Source organism: Microcaecilia unicolor, chromosome 8 (assembly GCF_901765095.1).
Source record: "Microcaecilia unicolor chromosome 8, aMicUni1.1, whole genome shotgun sequence".
NCBI classification, from domain to species: domain Eukaryota; kingdom Metazoa; phylum Chordata; class Amphibia; order Gymnophiona; family Siphonopidae; genus Microcaecilia; species Microcaecilia unicolor.
Genome location: NC_044038.1, coordinates 152,755,371 through 152,775,978, shown reverse-complemented (window position 1 = coordinate 152,775,978; position 20,608 = coordinate 152,755,371). Strand labels below are relative to the sequence as shown.

At 42.3% G+C, this 20,608-nt stretch overlaps 1 protein-coding gene across 1 annotated transcript in view; it reads left to right on the top strand.

Moving 5' to 3' along the window:
* The window catches only part of FLT4 (fms related tyrosine kinase 4), a 241,440-nt gene that overhangs the window by 142,288 nt on the left and 78,544 nt on the right, over window positions 1-20,608 (top strand). The window contains 4 exon segments of the mRNA XM_030212922.1: window positions 2,041-2,212; window positions 2,959-3,076; window positions 11,224-11,390; window positions 15,301-15,463. Coding sequence (XP_030068782.1) covers window positions 2,041-2,212; window positions 2,959-3,076; window positions 11,224-11,390; window positions 15,301-15,463 — 620 coding nt within the window.

Here is a 20,608-nt window from a genome sequence, read left to right as displayed (position 1 = left end):
AATAATGAGAGGCAGGTAAGCTCTGCAGGACTCCAGGGAACCTGCATGCCCCTAGTAATTGAAAGCACAATATTGAAACACCACCCTCCACTATTAGACCTGTGAGTTCTTGTGCCAAGTAGAACACTGATGCTTCCTGGAGAAGAGGAGGACCCAGGTCCTGACCCGGCGATCGAACAAGCCTGAGGTTTCACCTGCGATGACCGCCATTCCCCGGCAGTTGAGCCCCCAGGTGCAGGCGACCGACAGGACTTATAGAACAGGCACTGAGAGTAGTCAGGTTAAGCACTGGGTCAAAAGGCGGAGAGCCGGCACCGAGAGGGCTCTGGAAGCACACTGGGTCAATAGGCAGACAGCAGGCACAGAGAGAATTTGGGGAATGCACTGATTCACCAGGCAGGCAGCAGGCACAGAGAGTAGTCAGGGAACACACTGGGTCAATAGGCAGGCAGCAGGCACAGAGAGTAGTCAAGGAACACCCTTGGACAGTAACGAGGAATCAAGCAAAAAAAAAGGCAAATATAACTCAAACAAACACCTACTGGAGTAGAAGTCGAAGCATCTTGGTAGAAAAGGGTTCAGCTGATAAAGAGAGGGCATCTGAGATCAGCAGGAGCCCAGCTGGAATAAGAAGCTACCATAGGACGGAGAGAGAAACAGCGGGCAGCTAATAGGAAAGGAACAGGGGAACAAGCAAAGGAAATAGTGGCTCCTGATAGGTCAGACGAGAGGGCAGGAGGAGGAGTCGAGGGCACCTGGAGACGGACCCAGGACCCAATCGGGTAAGCTGGCGCAAGGCATACAGAGGCACGGAAGTCCCAAAACGACCAAAGACCGTGCCACCCGAAGACATCAATGGTACGCGGAGCGCAGCTTCACAGCGGTCAGGACCCTCGCATTCCCCGAAGACACCATCGCGGGAGAGGTAGGGAATCAGGACATCTCACAGCAATGCAGTTGGAAGACTCCCACTCAACTTAGAGGGAACAATGATCCACACCCGTTCTAGTCTGTCCCCGACAAACCTCCTCCAAAACAATACAAAAAAGAATTCTGCACTTAACATGCGTGGATGACAAAACTAACACAGAACACTTTAGTGTGTCCTGCATTAGGCCAGTTTTGCTGTGTTGGGCATGCGTTGGTGCCTAACACATCCTAGTGAAAAGGACCCTTATATTAACCCCCCCCCAAGGACAGGGAAATACCTGCTGTTCCTGAATGTAACTTCATTTGCTATGCTTTGCTCTGAACTCTCAGGGCACTTTTACTAAAGCTTAGCACGGAAAACTGCCCATAGATGGGCTTCCTGGCATTCAGCATGCACTAAGCTTTGGTAAAAGGGCCCCTCTGTGATTGAAAGATCAAAAGATAATCCCTGATATTAAATGAAATTAAAATTGAGATTCTGCCAAGGAAGAGGGTAACGTATGTGTTTCCTCTGTTGAAAACTCTAGTACAAGCCAGAGTGATATTCAAAGTTCTCTGCTTTGTTTACAAGGTAACATATCATCTTGCACCTCGTCCTTTGACTATTCAGTTAAATTCTTCTTCATCTCCTCTAGGAAATGTACGTCATTCTAAGGATCAATGAATATTGTTTTTTTCCTTCTCCTAGTGGTCTGAAATACAGCAAACATTGGAAGGCTTTTTCAAATTTTTCTGTTTCCACTTGGAATGACTTACCTCTGATACTCAGACTAGAAAGTTCTTAATTTTCTTTCCGGAAAAAACTGAAGACTCATCTTTTTGAGAAATCTTATGCTATGTAGGGTTCTTTAAATGTAGTAGTTTTTTGTTGTTGTTGTTGTTGTTTCTGTTTATGGCTTTTATGTAGTGTGCAGGCCTTAGAATTGTAAACTGTTGATCTAGACTAACCTCATTTAGGGACCCTTTTACTAAACTACCACCGGCCCAACGCAGGTGCCGGAGGTAGTTCCACCCCCAGTGCACGCTATTTCTGGCAGCTGAATATTGGGCCATAGTACCTAACAAAAGAGTCTTTCTTTTTCTACAGTCGTCTCTTCTTCTCTGCAATAGGTACAGAGAGCAGTCACTGAGCTGTTTGAGAGACGCTCACAGCAGGAGCAGACTGAGTTATCCAGTATCCTGATTTTCCAGAACATGAGCCAGAATGACCTGGGAAAGTATGTGTGTATGGCCAGCAATGGTGTTCAGAAGCTCCAGGAGTACACGGATGTCATCGTGCATGGTAGAGTGGCATGGCTTCTCCCCCTTGCAGGGATGGGATCATGGGGAAGGCAGAAGGGAAAGGGATGAAGGACAGAGAGTGAGAAATATGTGCTGAGAAGAACCATAGGCAACAATAGAAACAAAACAGAAGTTGGTAGACAAAGACCACTTGGTCCACCCAAGTCTACCCATTAGATTAAACATGCATAAACTGATGCAGAAAGGTTTTGCATCTTCGTTTTTATTAGTTATTTCTGTTAATGAAATACAATAACCCACCATATGATAAACAACATACTAAAATCAAATGAAATGGTGTAAAACCAACGTCACAATAAAAACAATAATGAGAAAGTCTCATGTAAACAGAAATGCATAAACAGGCAATAAAAATAAGCATAAAAGATGCCAACTAAGGATCTGATTAACAAAAGCCAGGTTTTAACAAGAGAACCAAAAGTCATGAGATCAGGTGCTAATAGTATTCACTTGGTAATTTATCCCATAGCATGAGAGCAACACTCTGTTCTGTACTCTGCTTGATGGGTATCCCACATGAAAGATGCATTGTAATATGAACAAGTCAACCAAGCCTCTTGGAACACTGCGTGTAAAAGCTTAAATCATTCATTAGTGTGAAGTAAAGTTTCCTTTTAATTCCATTTTGTTTTTATCCTCTTAAATCTCACAGTGCACAGCTGCTGCCATCATCCTTTTCCTCTCCTTTCATTTTGTTCTTAGATTTCCTTTCTTCCTGTTTTTCAGAGAGGCCGTTCATCAATGTGGAATACAAGGAGAACCCAGTCGTTGAAGCCACGGCTGGGGACAAATTGGTGAAGCTGTCTGTGAAAGTCGCTGCTTATCCCCAACCAGATTTCCAATGGTAATACAGCCCACATGTGTCTTTACATTTTTATCACTTTGCTTTATCCTGAGATCTTCACGTCTGTATGTTTGAAGAAGAGAATAGACAGAATGATGGAGTCTATAATTGGGTACCTGATATATTATATAAAGGAACTTAGGTGCCTTCATTCCTTTAGAGCAGTAGCTCTCAACCCAGTCCTCTGGATACAACTAGCCAGTCAGTATTTCAGGAGACCCACAATGAATATGATGAGATAGACTTGCATGCAATGAAGGCGTGCATGCATATTCATTGTGGGTATCCTGAATAGCTGACTGGCTGGGTGTGTCCCGAGGACTGGGTTGAGAAGCCCTGCATTTCAGAATACTAGTCCAACCTGGTATGTATGTGTCTACAATTTAGGTACAGGCCATAGAAGTGGTGTATGTCCATGTGCCTATCTGTGGAAGGAGCATGAATAAGTTACAATATTCTGTATATTAAGTATGTAAGTGGAAACACCACCTATGTCCTGCTCATGCTCCTCCCCTGTGTCTGTGCCCTTGCAAAGGGCTGAAACCCCCAGCAGATCACAGATGCCAAAACAAATACAACCCATATAAGAATTCAAGCAAATTTTATTGTTACAAACTGCAGGGGAATCAGACAACAGAAGCCCGACATGGCTATGTTTTTTTGCCCATAGGCTTCATCAGGGGCACACTGTCAAATGAATAACAGAATCACAAAATTGAAAATCATAAAAATATAGATAGATAGATAGATAGATAGACAGACAGACAGACAAGGGGGTCCTTTTATTAAGGTGCGCTGAAAAATAGCCTTCGGTAGTGTAAGCGCATGCTTTGGCCGCACGCAGGATTATTTTTCAGCGCACCTCTAAAAAATGCCTTTTGGGGGGGGCGAAAATGGACGTGCGGCAAAATGAGAATTGGCACGCGTCCATTTTGAGTCAGAGACCTTACCACTAGCCATTGACGTAGCAATAAGATCTCATATGTTAACTGGGTTGTAACAGTCAACGCGCGTCCAAATGCCAATTATCGCCCTCTTGCCAGAAAATAAAAATATTTTCTGATTCGTATATCGAATGCACATCAAAAATAAAATTACCACCTGGGCCATGCAGTAGCCAGGCAGTAAGTCAGAACTGGCGCGCATTGGGAGCTCATAGTCACACAGCTTAGTATGAGGGCTGTACTGAATATTCATATTCAATTTGATTCAGCCCCATGGAGGGGCACAATCGAATGGGGCGCCCAGGTTTTCCTGAGGACGTCCTCGCAGGATGTCCCCGCGAAGGGGCGGGGAAACCCATATTATCGAAGCAAGATAGGCCACCATCTTTCGTTTCGATAATACGGTCGGGGACGCCCAAATCTCCACATTTACATCGACCTTAGAGATGGTCATCCCTAGAGATGGTTGTCCCCATCTCAGAAACGACCAAATCCAAGCCATTTGGTTGTGGGAGGAGCCAGCATTCGTAGTGCACTGGTCCCCCTCATATGCCAGGACACCAACCAGGCACCCTAGGGGACACTGCAGTGGACTTCACAAATAGCTCCCAGGTGCATAGCTCTCTTACCTTGAGTGCTGAGCCCCCCAAACCCACTCCCCACAACTGTACACCACTACCATAGCCCTAAGGGGTGAAGGGGGGCACCTATATGTGGGTACAGTGGATTTCTGGTGGGTTTTGAAAGCCTCACATTTACCACCACAAGTGTAATAGGTAAGGGGGGGAATGGACCTGGGTCCGCCTGCCTGAAGTGCACTGCACCCACTAAAACTGCTCCAGGGACCTGCATACTGCTGTCATGCAGCTGGGTATAACATTTGAGGCTGGCAAAAAAAAAAATTTAAAGTTTTTTTTTAGGGTGGGAGGGGGTTGGTGACCACTGGGGGAGTAGGGGGAGGTCATCCCCAATTCCCTCCGGTGGTCATGTGGTCAGTTTGGGCACCTTTTTGAGGCTTGGTTGCAAGAAAAAATGGACCAAGTAAAGTCGGCCAAGTGCTCGTCAGGGACGCCCTTCTTTTTTCCATTATCAGCCGAGGATGTCCATGTGTTAGGCACGCCCCAGTCCCGCTTTCGCTACGCTGCCAACACGCCCCCGTGATCTTTGGTCATCCCCACGATGGAAAGCAGTTGAGGGCTCCCAAAATCGGCTTTCGATTATGCCGATTTGGGCAACCCTGAGAGAAGGACACCCATCTCCCGATTTGTGTCGGAAGATGGGCACCCTTCTCTTTCAAAATAAGCCTGTGATTTAAGTTCAAATACAAATAATCCAGAGCTCTACTGTGCTAAATTCTACTGAAATAAACACTTGATCTCTGATTTCATGTTGTTTCATTTATTATCTGTTATGTTAAAGCTCAATGACCATTATTCGTATTTGGTATTTGTATTCAGAAAAAATTGTGGAAAAAAAAACGAGCCTAGTGTCTGTATGGGTTCAACATGTAAAAAATGAAAAAACAGGGGGAAAGACCTAAGAAAGTTGTGGCCCCCAGCAGCAAAGCTGGAAACTTCAAGACTTAATGGTCACAGTTCTTTTTCTTTAATCATCGGTCTGACCCCCCTCCCCCCCCCCCGATCCAACCTGCATATGTTGTGGTAATACTTTAAAATTTATTTTGTTTTTATTTGCTTCAGTATACAAAAATAACATTTGATTGAAAAATAAGCATTCTACACCACATAGCTGTAATAATAAATACAACTTAGCTGACTGAGCTTGACTGCATGCAACATCCCAGGTAGGCATCCAGACCCAAAATTACTTAGGTATTTGTATTCAGCCAAATATTTTTCATTATTTGTATTTGGCTGAATAGTAAAATTTGGCATTCGGTAGAGCTCTAATATATATATTATATACAGTGGCGTACCGAGGGCGGGGTGGTGGGGGCGGACTGCCCCGGGTGCAAACCAATGGGGGGTGTTCTTGTTTGCTCTCCGTCTGTCATTTGGCCATGGCAGCGCGCGCTTTACACCTCCGCGACTCTTGTCTCCTCCCAGCGGCTCCTCTCTCTCATAACGTCACGACGCCTTCCTCTCCCTGCGGCACCCTGTGCGCCTTGCGGTTGCGGCCTTCCTGCTGCAGTAGTGTCTCCTCCGGCCCCGGGTGTTTCTGGCTCCTTGCTCCTCTCTCCGTCCCAGCTCACGGCCCGAATGCCCTCTTCATTGCAGCCGCGAGCTTCCTTCTGCTTCCTTCAGCTTCGGAAGCTTCCTGCACTGGCTGCTAGTGCACTCCTCCACCCCTGCCGGCCACCAGTCTATCGTCAGGACTTGGCAGAGCAGAAGAATCTTGGATCACATCACATCACTTCAGTTCCACTTCCAGCCAGGTAATTAGGCCCCGCGGCGCGATCTAATATTTATTTATTTATATTGCCTTTTCTGCTGCTGCTAAAAGTTTGTCTGTTTCTTTTCTGATCATTTATCTCATTTCATGATTATTGCTAAAAATAATTTTTTCATGAGGGGGGGGGGGTGTTAAAAAAAGGTCGGCCCTGGGTGTCAAGTATGCAAGGTACACCACTGATTATATATATCTCTGTTAACTAATTTACAAATAAAAATAACAGCAATTGTGTATAAAAGACAATACAAAAAATATTACTTGAACCAACATTTAAAATTGCATAGATATTAATATAGTTCATAGTACAAAATAGTGAAACTGTAAAGATTTTATTGGCATATACCATAAAGGAAAATTGATACTGCATTTCCTTCAAGTGAAAAGCTAATCCATATGAATCTCAAACAGGAGTGGGCAGCTTTTACATACAGAGGGCTGCATAAATATCAGTACTCCCTGGCAGGCCGCAACATTATATCATGTCTGAACCAAAACTTTACAGAGCTCCTTAGACCTTCTGTGATAGATAGATAAATAAATAAATAAATATTTAACTAAAAATGATGGCATGGGGTGGGCGTGTCAAGATGGCGACCTGAACACGTTTGCTGCTCAATCAGAGTTGCTTGCTGGCGTTACCACTATCATATTTCCTATCCTCATGCCTCATGCTAAAAGGAAGGGGACGGTGAAAGGCCAACTGCTGCTGGCCAGAACTTCGTCCCTGATCCAGCAGACGATCGATCGCTACGCAGCGACCCTGATCTGAGAGCCGAAGGAGGAGCAACGGCTCTCTTGGGGATAGAGACATCATTATCACCTCCGGATCTTAATCCTCCTCCATGCCCTGCGCTCTTTGGGAGAGAAGCAGAAGGCCCAGCCAGATCGGGAGTCAATAGCGGTGAGACCTTGTTCGGCAGTGCACCAGCCCAGAGCACAGGTGAAATGATCTTAGAGTTAGTTGCTCCCACGGAGATTACTCTGGAGTCTATTTGGAGAGCAATTCAGGCCTTAACAATGGTTGTTTCTAAATCAACCCAGGAAACATCTCTTCTCGTGAGTAAAGTTGAAACTTTAACTTCTTCATTAGAAAATGTTAAGCAGGATTCAATGAATCAAATATCACAGATTCAACAAGAGGTTAAAGATTTTAAATCTATTACTGAAGTAGTAATAAAGGATAAAGCTTTGACACATAGGAAAATAGAACAAATTGAGAATTACAACAGGCGACTGAATTTAAGATTACTGAATTTTCCTATGGTTACTGGTATAAGCTCGATGGATTTCTTCAAGAAATACCTACTGGAAGTTTTACAATACCCTTCTGCGGCTATTCCACCATTTAATAAGACTTATTACTTGCCAATACCTTCACAGATCGGAGAAGGGATTAAAGGATTAGGGAGTTTGCCTTTGAATCAAGAACCAGCACAGGAAATTCAAGATATATCAGCATTTCTGGAAGAATCATTGTCTGAAGTGACTCAACAAAGAACCCTAATAGTTTTGTTTGTATTTGAACAAGATTTGAATTTGGTAATGAAGCTGTACTTTAAGAATTCTTGAAAAATATTTTGTGGCCAGAGAATTTGGATTTTTCCAGATGTTACAAAGGTGACACAGGACAGGAGGAAACAGTTTCTTGCTCTTAGAGAAGAGACAAGGGCTCTGGGAGCAACTATCCTATTGGCATACCCATGCAAATGCTTAATAAGATTTCTAGGGAATAAATATGCTTTCTTTGAGCCAAAACAACTACGAACCTTTTTAGATATGAAAAAGTTATGTAATAGACCGAAGGAATGAGAGATAGGACAACTGATTCTGTATAGAATTAGTGGAAATTACGGCCAGGCCATTTAAATATTATTATTATTTTCTTTGGTATTTTGGATCTCCTCATCTGTAAATCACTCCCCCTCTTTGTCTTATTTGTGGTCTAAGGAAGAGATTCATAGTAGGTAAATAATGTGTTTGATATAATTTCTTACTGATTTTGAATATATATGTCTCTCTTTGTATTTCCTTTTTGCAAGTAAATCTTGTAAAATGATAAAAGTGATTTAAAAAATGATGGCATGGGTATTCTGAAATTGTGAAATACATTATTTAAAATTGCCAAAACTCTGGTTAATGATATTTTCTGTGTATATTTCTCATGGTCTTGCAGGCTGCAATTGGCCCACCCTTGATCTAAAAAAAACCAAAAATAAATCACTTCAGATCAACATCAATGCATATATATAAGAACCGATGTTTATATAAAAATATCTATTAAAAAAACATTAAAAAAAGACACTCAGCAACAGAATCTCCCTCCAAGCTCAGAGTTGCAACAGGAATGGATACCTGAACTGCAACCAAGTTTATTTGCACCAAAGAGGTCAAAGGTGCTTGATTAAAGAGTTCAAAAAAGAGTCTAAACAAACTCATCTAAAAGACTTAAATAAATAGATAAGTCTCAAAAACATAGGGCATCTGGAATCACTAAGGAGGAAGTTTCTTTAAAACTATGGGATCGATATTCAAAGCAATGTAACCAGCTAAAAATGGCTCCTGGCCAGTTAAATGGCTTGTTCAGGGCAGCAGCACTTAAGGCCCCTTTTACTAAGCAACAGTAAGCCCAACATGGGCTTACCGCTCGCTAAACAGGAAGTACCGCCGGGCTACTGCAGCAGCTTGGCAGTACTTCCCACCCCTACCGCACCATCATATCCAGAGTGTACCCGGCAGTATCATGCAGTGCCGCGTGCTGCCCAGTTACTTCTGGGTTAGCGCGGAAGCCCTTACCACCACCTTAATGAGTGGTAGTAAGGACTCCCCCCATCCAAAAAAAATGGCCCCACGGCAAGTGCTGTACTTGCTGCAAGGCCATTTTCTGCAGGACAGAGAGACTTCCCTTTTACCCGCTGCAGTAAAAGGGGGCCTCGGCGTGTGTGAAAACCACGCGACGACTCCAGCATAAGCCCCATTTTGCCACAGCTTGGTAAAAGGTGCACTTAATTTTAGTGTCCAATGTTCCCATCAATCTGTTCTCATATGGCTTATTATGGGAACATTGGACACTAAAGGGTTAATTGGTTAGAGCTGCTGAATATCATCACAGATCACTAAACTCAAAGTCAACTATTTTGTGTCTTATCCATGGGCAGAATCGGCACTTTTGCTAGAAAATTACACTGCCCTCCTCTTAAGGCTCACATTTTTTTAAATCAGTTTGCTTGATTTCTCATGTTTTAAATGGTAGTACCTTGGAGTTGTTAATATCATCTTTTTCAGATTTTTTTTTCCCGGGTTATGGGATAATTTTATATTAAAACTTCCTGTTTTTATTGGTATTCGATGGAAATGTCATTTCGAAGCTATGTTCTCTTTTCGAGCTATTACAATTTGGAATGCGCTTCCTCTCAGTATTCGATCTGAGCTTATTTATATTCAATTGTGAAAAAAAATTGAAGGCATTTTATTTGATAAATTTTGATTGTTTTTTATCATTAGTTATGTAGCTCCTCATGTTGTTTTGAGTTATCTTTTTTTGTAAACCACCTTGAACCTCACGCTGAACTAGCACAGTCTATAAATTTCAGATTAGATTAGATTAAGTGCCCAATATGGGCTACAGTTAAAACAGCTTATTTCACTATAAGTCATGCTATTTTAGCACAGGATCCCATTATATACAATGAGGCCTTGTGCTAAAATAGCATGACTTGTGGTGAAATAACCCGTCTTAATGGTAGCCCACATTGATAACTCCCCCCCCCCCCCCCCTAAATTTGGTGGTCAAATCAGACCACATAAAAATCAGTCCTATCTTTAAGCAGTATTGCTTATATGGTTAAACATTGAATATTGCACTTAACCACATATGAGATAGCCGGTTACATAAACCCAGATATTCAAATCAGGTGCCCAAACATTGCTGGCATTGAATATCTGGGAATAACACCACTGGCAGCTAAGAAAACACCCTGCTCTATCACTTTAAAAATCGCAATTTCAGAAAAACCAAAAGGACGTCTCAAAGTCAACTGCAATCAATGTGGCTTGCAGAGGAACTTAAATTGCATTGGAACTGCTATTTAGAACGCTTAAAAAATGTAACAACAACAAAAAGAAACCCTGCTAAAAACGTTATGCATTTCTTCATGCTATGAAATAAAATAGAATAAGGCTACACTCAGTCCAATACAAGAAAGATCCAAGATTGAAATCCAGACAAAGCTGGAAGTACAAGAAACATACATAACCAAAGAAAAAAAAGTAGAGCCATCCCTCAGCCATATACTAAAGGCCCAACATTTTAAATCTGGATACATTCTAGTGAGTCCTGAGAATTAAAAAATCTATATAACTGAAATGGATCAAAGAAATATGTTTTATCCTAAAATAAAGCACCACATTTATAAGGAAAACGTAGTTTGAAAAAGTCTCCAACAATATTACTTCAGGATGCTAACAAGAAACTTTTTTGTCCTCTCTTCTGCCCATCGGGCAACTTCAGGGAAAATTTCAATCCTCTTACCAAAGAAATTTATTTCAGAGAGTCTAAAGTATAAGCTTTAAAAATGCTTAAAAACAAAACAAAGCACTAAAAGCACATAGTTATCACTCAATAGAGATATCAACTTGCAAGCACATTGACTTTCCTATTCTTTCAGCTAGTGGGACCACACTGTTCTTTATGGTTTGTTTTCTTATTTGGTAGCCCACAACAAGAAGATTTGAAACCCCAGAGCTATCCAACCCCTATATATTAATTCCCATACTTCCTTTCCCCCACTCCAGGTACAAAGATGGAAAGCTGATACATAACAATGGCAGGCACAGGTTATCCCAGCATGCACTGCAAATCCGAGATGTAGTGGAGCAGGACTCTGGCAATTACACTCTAGTCCTCCAGAACCAGCTGGCTGGATTGGAGCAGCACCTGAGCCTTTATCTAACAGTTAATGGTAAGAGAAAAGTAATTATTTAAGCAACCAATCTGGCTAATGCCTTTTTCAGTCACAGGTCATGGGTATTTCCTACTGTATCCGAATGTAACTCATAATCTAAGGATCCAGCGTCACCGTGAGGGACATCTGGCTAGAATTCTAAAGAGATTCCTGTTAGAGAGAGACAGCTGAGCCCAGGATTCTAGTTTATGTTAGGGAATCAAAGTTAATGAAAAAGAAGTGGAAATCTATCCAAAAATGTTCTGTCCTCCAGGCAGTGAGTGTTTTTGCTTTGAAGAGATTCTGCATGTTGGACAGTGGTGACAAAGATTTGGTCTGTAATAGAGAATGACACTTGGACGGGGACCTGCAGTAACCGCAAGGATTGGGACGGGGAGGGGACAGGGACGGGGTGGGGATGGGGACAGAGCCCATGGGGACAGGGACAAATTTTGTCCCTGTGTCATTTTCTACTTTGCAGCCTGTTAATGAACTGGACTGTTATATGTTTGAGTGATGCCTACAATGATATTTAGATTTTTTTGGAAAAACAAGTAAACATGCTGGCCACAACTAGCAAAATTTGCATGGGGGATCCCATATATCCTGCTACCAGCACATCTTCTAAGAAGACTTCTTCTATTGCAGGAAGGACTGTGGAAGACAGGAGAGCTAGATTGAATCCTGAGTTTGTGGATGACTTCTTATTCATCCACAGATTAAAAAACCATAACAGTGCTTCATAGGGCAAAAATGTGGGAGGGCATACAGAATGGGTTGTATTTTACACCCCTGGACATTTTAACAGTGTGAATTAGTCTTCCTTGGTGTAGTAGTAATCAGCTATTGTTGGGGTTGGAAGAGTAGAGAGTAATGGTGGGAAGGAGGGTTATTATAGCTGCTCTTTGTTATTATTGTTTCTATTTGTAATTTATACAGAATAGTTGCACAGCATATTGTTCCTTTTTATACTTTAATAAAAAGATTTAAATACAAAACCATAAGTGTTCGAGGCTTCTGCAGATGAGGACAGAGCCCACGGGGAGGGGCAGGGATGGAGACAGGGCCTGCGGGGATGGACACAAAGCCTGCGGGGATGGGGTAGGGACGGAGACAGAACCCATGGGGATGGGGCGGGGACAGGGAAAAACTTTGTTCCCGTGTCATTGTGTAGTCTGTAATTGTATGTGAAGATGATTTTCTGAGCAGGAACACAAAAGTGTGAGACTTCACTTGTATGCATTTCCCAGTGGGAATCTGCATACATTCAGGTATCAACAAAGGGAGACCAAGATTAGTGCCGTCCTAAGAGGGGTCCAGGAGTCAAAAGAAATGTCTGATCTGCCGCTGCTGTTGAAGGTCTTTCTGCTGAACTGTACTTTTGTCGCTGTTTGGATGTTGTTTCTGAACAAATAACTCTGTTCACTTTTTTATTTTTTCTGGAACAATTCCCAAATATCTGTGGCTGGTTTGTTTACTGGAGGAAACAGAGAAAGTCCATAATGCTAAGGGCCTTGCAGCTCGCCCCAAACTCAGATTTGGAAAAGGCAAGTCAAAAATCTAGATCTGAAGCTTGTCATTTCCTCCATTGGATGAACCTGGAGCTCCAGTGGGTGCTGATGGCCTCACAGCTCCCAGCAGAGCCCATTAGGCACATTTTGGAAAGAGGTGGACATCCATCTTTCGACAGAAATCAGTACTTGGACGTCCATCTCTCAGAGATTTCCAAATCAGTATAATCAAAACCCAATTTTGGACATCTCTAGTAAAAGTCCGTCGCAAAGATGTCCAAATATCAAGGGGACGTATCACAGGCATGGTGAAGGTGGGACTTGGGCGTGCCTAAGACTTGGACATCTTTGAGCCATAATGGAAAAAGGCAGGGACGTCTTAAACTAAAATTTGGACGTTTTTATTATGAATAAGGCACAAAAAGGTGCCCAAAATGACCAGATGACCACTGGAGGGAATCAGGGATGACCTCCCATTACTCCCCCAGTGGTCACCAACCCCTCCCACCCTCAAAACAATCATTAAAAATATTACGTGCCAGCCTCAGATGTCATATTCAGGTCCATGACAGCGCATGCAGGTCCCTGGAGCAGTTTTAGTGGGTGCAGTGCACTGCAGACAGGCGGACCCAGGCCCATACCCCCCCCCCCTACCTTTTGCATTTGTGGAGGAAACAGCAAGCACTCCAAAACCCATCACAAACCCTCTGTACCCACATATAGGTGCTCTCCTTCACTCGTAACGGCTATGGTATTGGTGTACAGTTGGAGGTAGTGGGGTTTGGGGGGCTCAGCACACAAGGTAAGGGAGCTATGTATCTTCGATGGATGGGAGGGGATTTTTGCTCAGTCCAGTGCAGTGGCATAGCCATAGGTGGGCTTGGGTGGGCCAGGGCACACCCATTTATGGCTCAGGCCCACCCAACAGTAGGGGGGGTCCAAGAAAGCACAAAGGCAGACGGTCTGCAAACTCCAAAATGGAAAATGAACAGAGCAGATCGTTAAAAGACAAATGTAATTTATTGTTAAGAACCAATTTAAAAATATATATATATACAAATAAACAGCCCGACACAGGCCGTGTTTCGCCCAACAGGGCTGCTTCAGGGGCTACAAAAAAGATAAAAAAAATAATGTAAATAAAATAGACATATATATTGTTTGTCATATACATATGCATCTGATTTAAAATAATATTATCAAACAATCACATATAAACATGTATGTGTACATATCATGCAGAGATTTCAACATAAAATGTGAAATAACATTAATATAAAATCCATGAGAGATAAAATATATTATAATATAACTTTATTACTTTCGTGCTCACTGTAATTGATAATAATAAATATACTCACAGCACGTAAATCGTATTCACACAGTCTTTTTACTTCTTTTAATCTTTTAGACTTCAGATTTCTCCGGTGTGTTTATTATATTTCATAAACTACACCTCACCGCTATGTTTAAATGTAAACCGCGGGAATCCTCATTAGTCTTGAGTGTTCTTAATTTTTACTTCTTTTTTTATTTTTTTATATAACTCATTAATACAGCACTTATCTTATTTTCCGGTTTTTTCTACTGGTTACTGATACGCTCTACAGTGCGCTTCTGTTTCGTCATTCCTTCTTCTGGAGCGATAACTTTAGTGTGCCAGTTCGTATATCAGTTAAGTCTATAAGCTGCTCGATTTTTCAGTCCTTGGTATTTTCGAAACAAAAGATGGATGTCCATCTTTTTTCGAAAATGAGCTTTTCCCCGCCTCCGGACTTGGATGTTTTACAAAGACGTCCAAATCCAAACTTAGACATTTCTTTCAAAAATGCCCCCTCCATATGTCCTAGGAGAAAGTGAAAAATAAGTTATATTAATTTGAATCGTTTTGGGTTCTGGTGTACTTCTAAAATTCCCCAGTGCACTGGTGCAGTGATCACAGCAGTGCTGTAATCTGCAGTGTGTTTGTGGTCTCTGCTGTGGCTGGCAGAGTGCATCAGTTATTTCTATTACCTTTTGTGATATATCCCATTCCAGCACCATAAACAGTGCATTGCTCTCTAAGGGCCCCTTTTACAAAGGCACGCTAGCGTTTATAACACATGCTAAAAATAAGCGTGCACTAAATGCTAGAGATGCCCATATATTCCTTTGGGCGTCTCTAACATTTAGCACATGCTAAAAACGCTAGCATGCCTTTGTAAAAGACCCCCTTAGAGTGTTTGTATGAGTCCCCTGATGCAGGTGGACTGACCGCCGAAACACGACCCCATGTCAGGTCTTGATTTGGTGCTTCAATAAAGATCTTCTGTTTTCCATTCACATGTGAAATTGAGAATCATCCTCTACTTCTTTGGTATTTGCAGTGATGGGCTCATTATCAACCATTGATTCCATGATTTGTTCTTTCTTTTCAGTTCCTCCCCACATCCACGAGAAGGAGGCCTCATCCCCAAGCATCTACCCACAAGGAAGCCGGCAAGTTCTAACCTGTACTGTCTATGGCGTTCCAGCACCCAAAAAGATCCAGTGGCAGTCACGCCCATGGACACCTTGTAAAATGTTCTCTGAGCGCAGCCCGTATGTATATCCTTCCTTCACCATCTCCAGCATCAAATGCTTCCCTTTGTTATAAAGAAAATAGATCTTCATTTTAAAGGAGCCGCTGCAGGTCTTATATATAGAAAGAAACTGATGTGGAGATGACTAAGTGCCAAAAAATTACCCACACTGACCAGATGACCACTGAAAGGATAAAGGCATGATCCCCCTTAATCTCCCAGTGGTCACTGACACTCTCTCATCCCCCTAAGAGTGAAAGTGACAGTACATATCAGACTCTGAAGTAGCCTAGTAGTCAGTACAGTGGACTGTAAAGAAGGGGGCTCAGGCCCATATCCCACTTTAACTAATACACTTGTGGTGGAAAGTGTGAGTGCCCCAAAAACCACAGAATACCTACTGAACCCATATATACAGGTGGTACCTGCAGGAATAATGGCTGTTGTAGTGGTGTACAGTTGGATGCAATACATTTTTTGCTGCTCCTAGAGGGCTCACTATACAATATAAGGGGATTATGATGAGACGTGTACCTGGGACCTTTTATGTGACGTTCACTGCAGTGTCCTCTAGGCTGCGCCACTGCTCTGCTAAAATGTCTGTGTGGCCAATCTAGTAAGTTTGCTGGCCCCAGACATCCCAATGGCTTGTTTTGGTATATTTTTCCTTGAATGTTTTGTTGTTTGAAAATGGTCCTTAAAGAAAGACGCACTGAGCACGAAAACATCTAAAATAGGGCAATGTTTGAACCAAAAAGATGAACATTTTTCTGCTTCAAAAATGACCATGTTTGGCACTGGGTTTTTGGACATTATTTGCAAAACATCCAGAATTGTATTTGGACGTCATTTCTAAAATGCCCCTCCACAGCTCCTAAATTAAGCTGAATTTTCAGCTGAAAAGTTATGCTTCTAAATTTGAATGAAAATAGGGCACAAATGTAGGAGGCTAATTTAGGAGCATAAATTAAGGAGCTCAGCATGAATATTGGGCCCTTTAGTAGACAAATAGACTTGGGAGAGCCATTTTCATCCCTAGAAATGAACTGAAAGAAATAGATCTACTTTTTGGGATGTGCTTCTGCTTACAACCTGGACTGGCCACTCTCAGAGACAGGATGCTGGGCTCAATGGACCTTAGTCTGACTTGGCATGATCTGATGTAAGTTCTTTATGAGTTTTCAATAGCTTTCAGAAACTGTAGGGAATTAAGATTTTTTATTAGAAAAGGATTTCTCTCTGTTTGGATTGCTTAAGGAGCTTTTTGCAGATTTGTCTGTAGGAGCGTGAAGAACAGCAGTGAGTACTTCATTTCTGTTCTGTCATCACACCAAGGATTTTTACCTTCCTAAATATAACCCAGTATAATCTTCAGTGAGTGCCATGGTCACAGGAAAGCTACAAAGAGAAAAGGGAAAAATGGATAATGGGAAGGAGAACAGAGTAGTGAAAGAGTTGGAGACAACAGGAGGGATTGAAAAAGCAGAGAAGGTACAGAGAGAGAGAGAAAATGAAAGAGAGAGATAATGGATGCATTATATTCAGATATAAAAAGACAAAGGTACAGAGGAAAAGAGTTTTGGGGGAAGTTATCAGCGCGGGCTACTGTTAAGACATGTTATTTTACTGTTAGCTCCAGTTATTAGTAACTAGTTCTCTTATTGCACAAAATTAGCACATTTGTGGTAAGATAACACATCTTAGCAGTAGCCCTAAGCCCACCTTGATAAGTACACCCATTAGAGAGATTGAGAAGAAGGGAATAGAAAGTACATATCCAGACACTGGAAAAGGGGCAAATATAAAAATAACACCATATTTCTCTGCACTGTTAGTGCATCATGCACAGTAGAATGAGGCATGGATGTTTCCCGAACTGAAGACAGCTATGACTTAGAAGAACTGTCCTCCCAGTTTATTACAACAGTTTCAAAGGATGCAGGAGGCTTCAGCTGATCTTCCTGTTTTGACAGCTTCCCATTTCCTCCCCCCAATCATCATTTTTTTTTTTTTTGCTGATGTATATGCAAGGCAGAGTGAGGCCAAGGGTGAGGAGGCCTGCTCTATCACACCCAACCAGGTGTGGCATCCGCCCTCACTTTCTCTTGGATGCTGTTATCTTCACAATAGCCATGCCTGTTGAGAAAAGGCTTTGGTCCGATCTCAGTTTCTGTTGCACTGAACAGATTGGAAAAGTCTGCTGCCAATTTATGTGGTATCACCTGAAGTTCTTCTGAAAACAAAGTTGTAATCTAAGGAGCCTGTGAAGCCTTGGCACAAATCCATGTTTTTTTTATTTACTTATATCTTCTTATTATCCAACTTTTCACAAGAAAAGTGAAGAATGGGATCATAAATGACAAATACTAAGACGTGATGCCATAACTATATACTGAAAATAAATGACAAAGATATAAATCCCTAATGACACTAAAAGCCTATCAAATAAAAAGGATAAAGTGGGCAATTCTATAAAGTGACATCTAAATGTAGATGCGACAAAGAGGCAGGCTTAGCGCCAGTTCCATAATGGCGTTATGCACCTGGGCCAGATTCTATATAAAGCGCGCTAAAACATCCATGTGGGAAACAGTGACGGAGCCATGGGTGGGCCAGGGCCCACCCTATTTGGACTCAGGCCCACCCAAAACTTTGGCACTCTTCCTATGGCTGGCAGAGATCCTCAAACCCCACCAGCTGAAGGGTTCCTCCTCTTATAGCAGCCGGTGCTCTTTCAAGCCACAACTGGCAGAACTTGCCTCAAGCTGACACCAACATCAGCCGCACATGCTTAGTTTTCATGCATGCACAGCCTGCTGGCCGTGGCATCAGCTCAAGGAAAGTGCTGCTGGCTGCTGTTAGGAAAAGTGCTGCCTGAGCAGGAGGAAATCTTCAGCTGGCAGGGTTTTTTAGATCCTTTCTTGCTCAGGTATTTAATATTTGGGGCTTCGAGGTGGAGGGAGGGATAAAGAGCAGAGAGAGGAGCAAATCAGAGCAGAGGGGGGCTAGGGACAGGGGAGCATGAATTCCATGCCCACCCACCTTGGACTCAGGCCCACCCAAAATTGGCTGTCTGGCTACGCCCCTGGCGGGAAACATTTCTGCCTAAGCATATTCTATAAGCAGTGCCTAGATTTAGGCGCAGTATATAGAATACGCTTAGTTGATATCCCAGCACCTAAAACTACATGCCTCCAGTCTGTTCCCTGGGCTAGAGGTTTCACTCAGCCCCGACATGAGAGCTCCCCCCCCCCCCAAGTTGCGAGGAAGCAGCTCTCCTTTGTCAGCGTCTTCAGCTCTATATTTGAGAAGTCCCATAGAGACTGATCAACGAGAGGCACAGAGCCAACCCGTGGGTGTTTCGCAAACCTTGGATTTGCAAGGTTATCTGGTGGCCACAGTGGCGGCTTTACCACCTATTTTGGGGGAGACTGTGAGTAATGAGAATCAATCCTCAGTAATGTTGAAATTGCAGGTACCAGCTCCACAATATACTTTCCCTTTTGTAAAGCCTGCTGAAGTAACTTTGGACAGTTTATGGTTTCTAATAGTGAACCTGGGCAAAGCCTTGTGCCCCCAAGTCCAAAAGCTGGGCCAGGATTTGACTAGTTTGGAGGGGAAGTTAAAGGAAACTGATAATGGTTTAAAAATATTAACTGAGCAAGTTAAGAAGCAAGAAAAAGAGTTGAAGAATATTAATAGTCTTCAAACATTGTGAAAGATGTGTCTAATTTAAGGAGGAAAGCAGAATCGTGTGAAAACTCCATCAGGAGTAATAATCTTTGCTTCTTAAATTTTCCTAAGGTGTTTGTTGTTACTCCTCGAGATATGCTTAAAAGATACAGTATATAAAAGAAATATTGGGTGTTGCTGAGGAAAATATATCACCTTTTTCGCAAGTGTATTATTTACCTTCTAAATCTCTGGCTAACCAACAGAATGCTGAGAAGGTTCCACAATTGGATGTTTCAGCGGTTTTGGAATCTTTGTTGTTGTAAACGGATGTGCGTAGTTTTAGGTGCTGAGATATCAACTAAGTATATTCTATAGTTGTTACCTAAATCTAGGGGCCGATTACAGAATATGCTTAGTCGTCACTGATTTCAGTGCCGATTTTTTAGGCTCCATATATAGAATCTTCCCCTATGTATTATCAATAGAAATCAAACAAAATAAAACATGGATAGATGATACCTTTTTTATTGGACATAACTTAATACATTTCTTGATTAGCTTTCGAAGGTTGCCCTTCTTCGTCAGATCGGAAATAAGCAAATGTGCTAGCTGACAGTGTATATAAGTGATAACATTCAAGCATTACTATGACAGTCTGACAGGGTGGGAGGATGGGGGTGGGTCGGAGGTATGCATGGGGACATCAAAGCTAGCACATTTGCTTATTTCCGATCTGACGAAGAAGGGCAACCTTCGAAAGCTAATCAAGAAATGTATTAAGTTATGTCCAATAAAAAAGGTATCATCTTATCCATGTTTTATTTTGTTTGATTTCTATTGATAACCTTAAGAGTGGACTAACACGGCTACCACACTCCTCTACTTCCCCTATGTGTGTAACTGCTATTCTGTAAATTGCACTCAAATTCCAGAGTAGCTTCAAGGTGGCATGGATTTGGGAGGAGCATGGGGGGGGGGGGGGGTTCAGGGGTATTAGCCAGAGAGAGAGGGAAGTGGGAGAAGGACCACAGGTCCAGAGACAAAAAGGGACAGTCTTGTACTTAAGATTTATTAATCAAGGACTCGACACAATGCTGTGTTTCTGCCCAAACGGCCTGCATCAGGAGTCTTCTTTATAAAAGGGTTTTAAAATCTTCAGAATTGATATATACAAAATGAATCAGTTTGATGGTCTTCAGAAAGACCTTTATGATGGAAAATAAACATATAAATCTGGTTAGCAAAACATCAGACAGCGTTGTGTTGATTCCTTGATCAATAAATCTTACATACAAGACTTTCCCTTTTTGTCTCTGGAGCCCGTGGTCTTTCTCCCACTTCCCTCCCTCTCCGGTTAGTGCACTTCTCGCTGGGACCTTTGAGTTCTCCACTGCAGCGGTTTTCTGGGGGTTCACGTTTATGCCAGGCAGTTACACACACAGGATATAGAACGCTATCATTTATGCACCTAAATGCCTATAGATAGGCA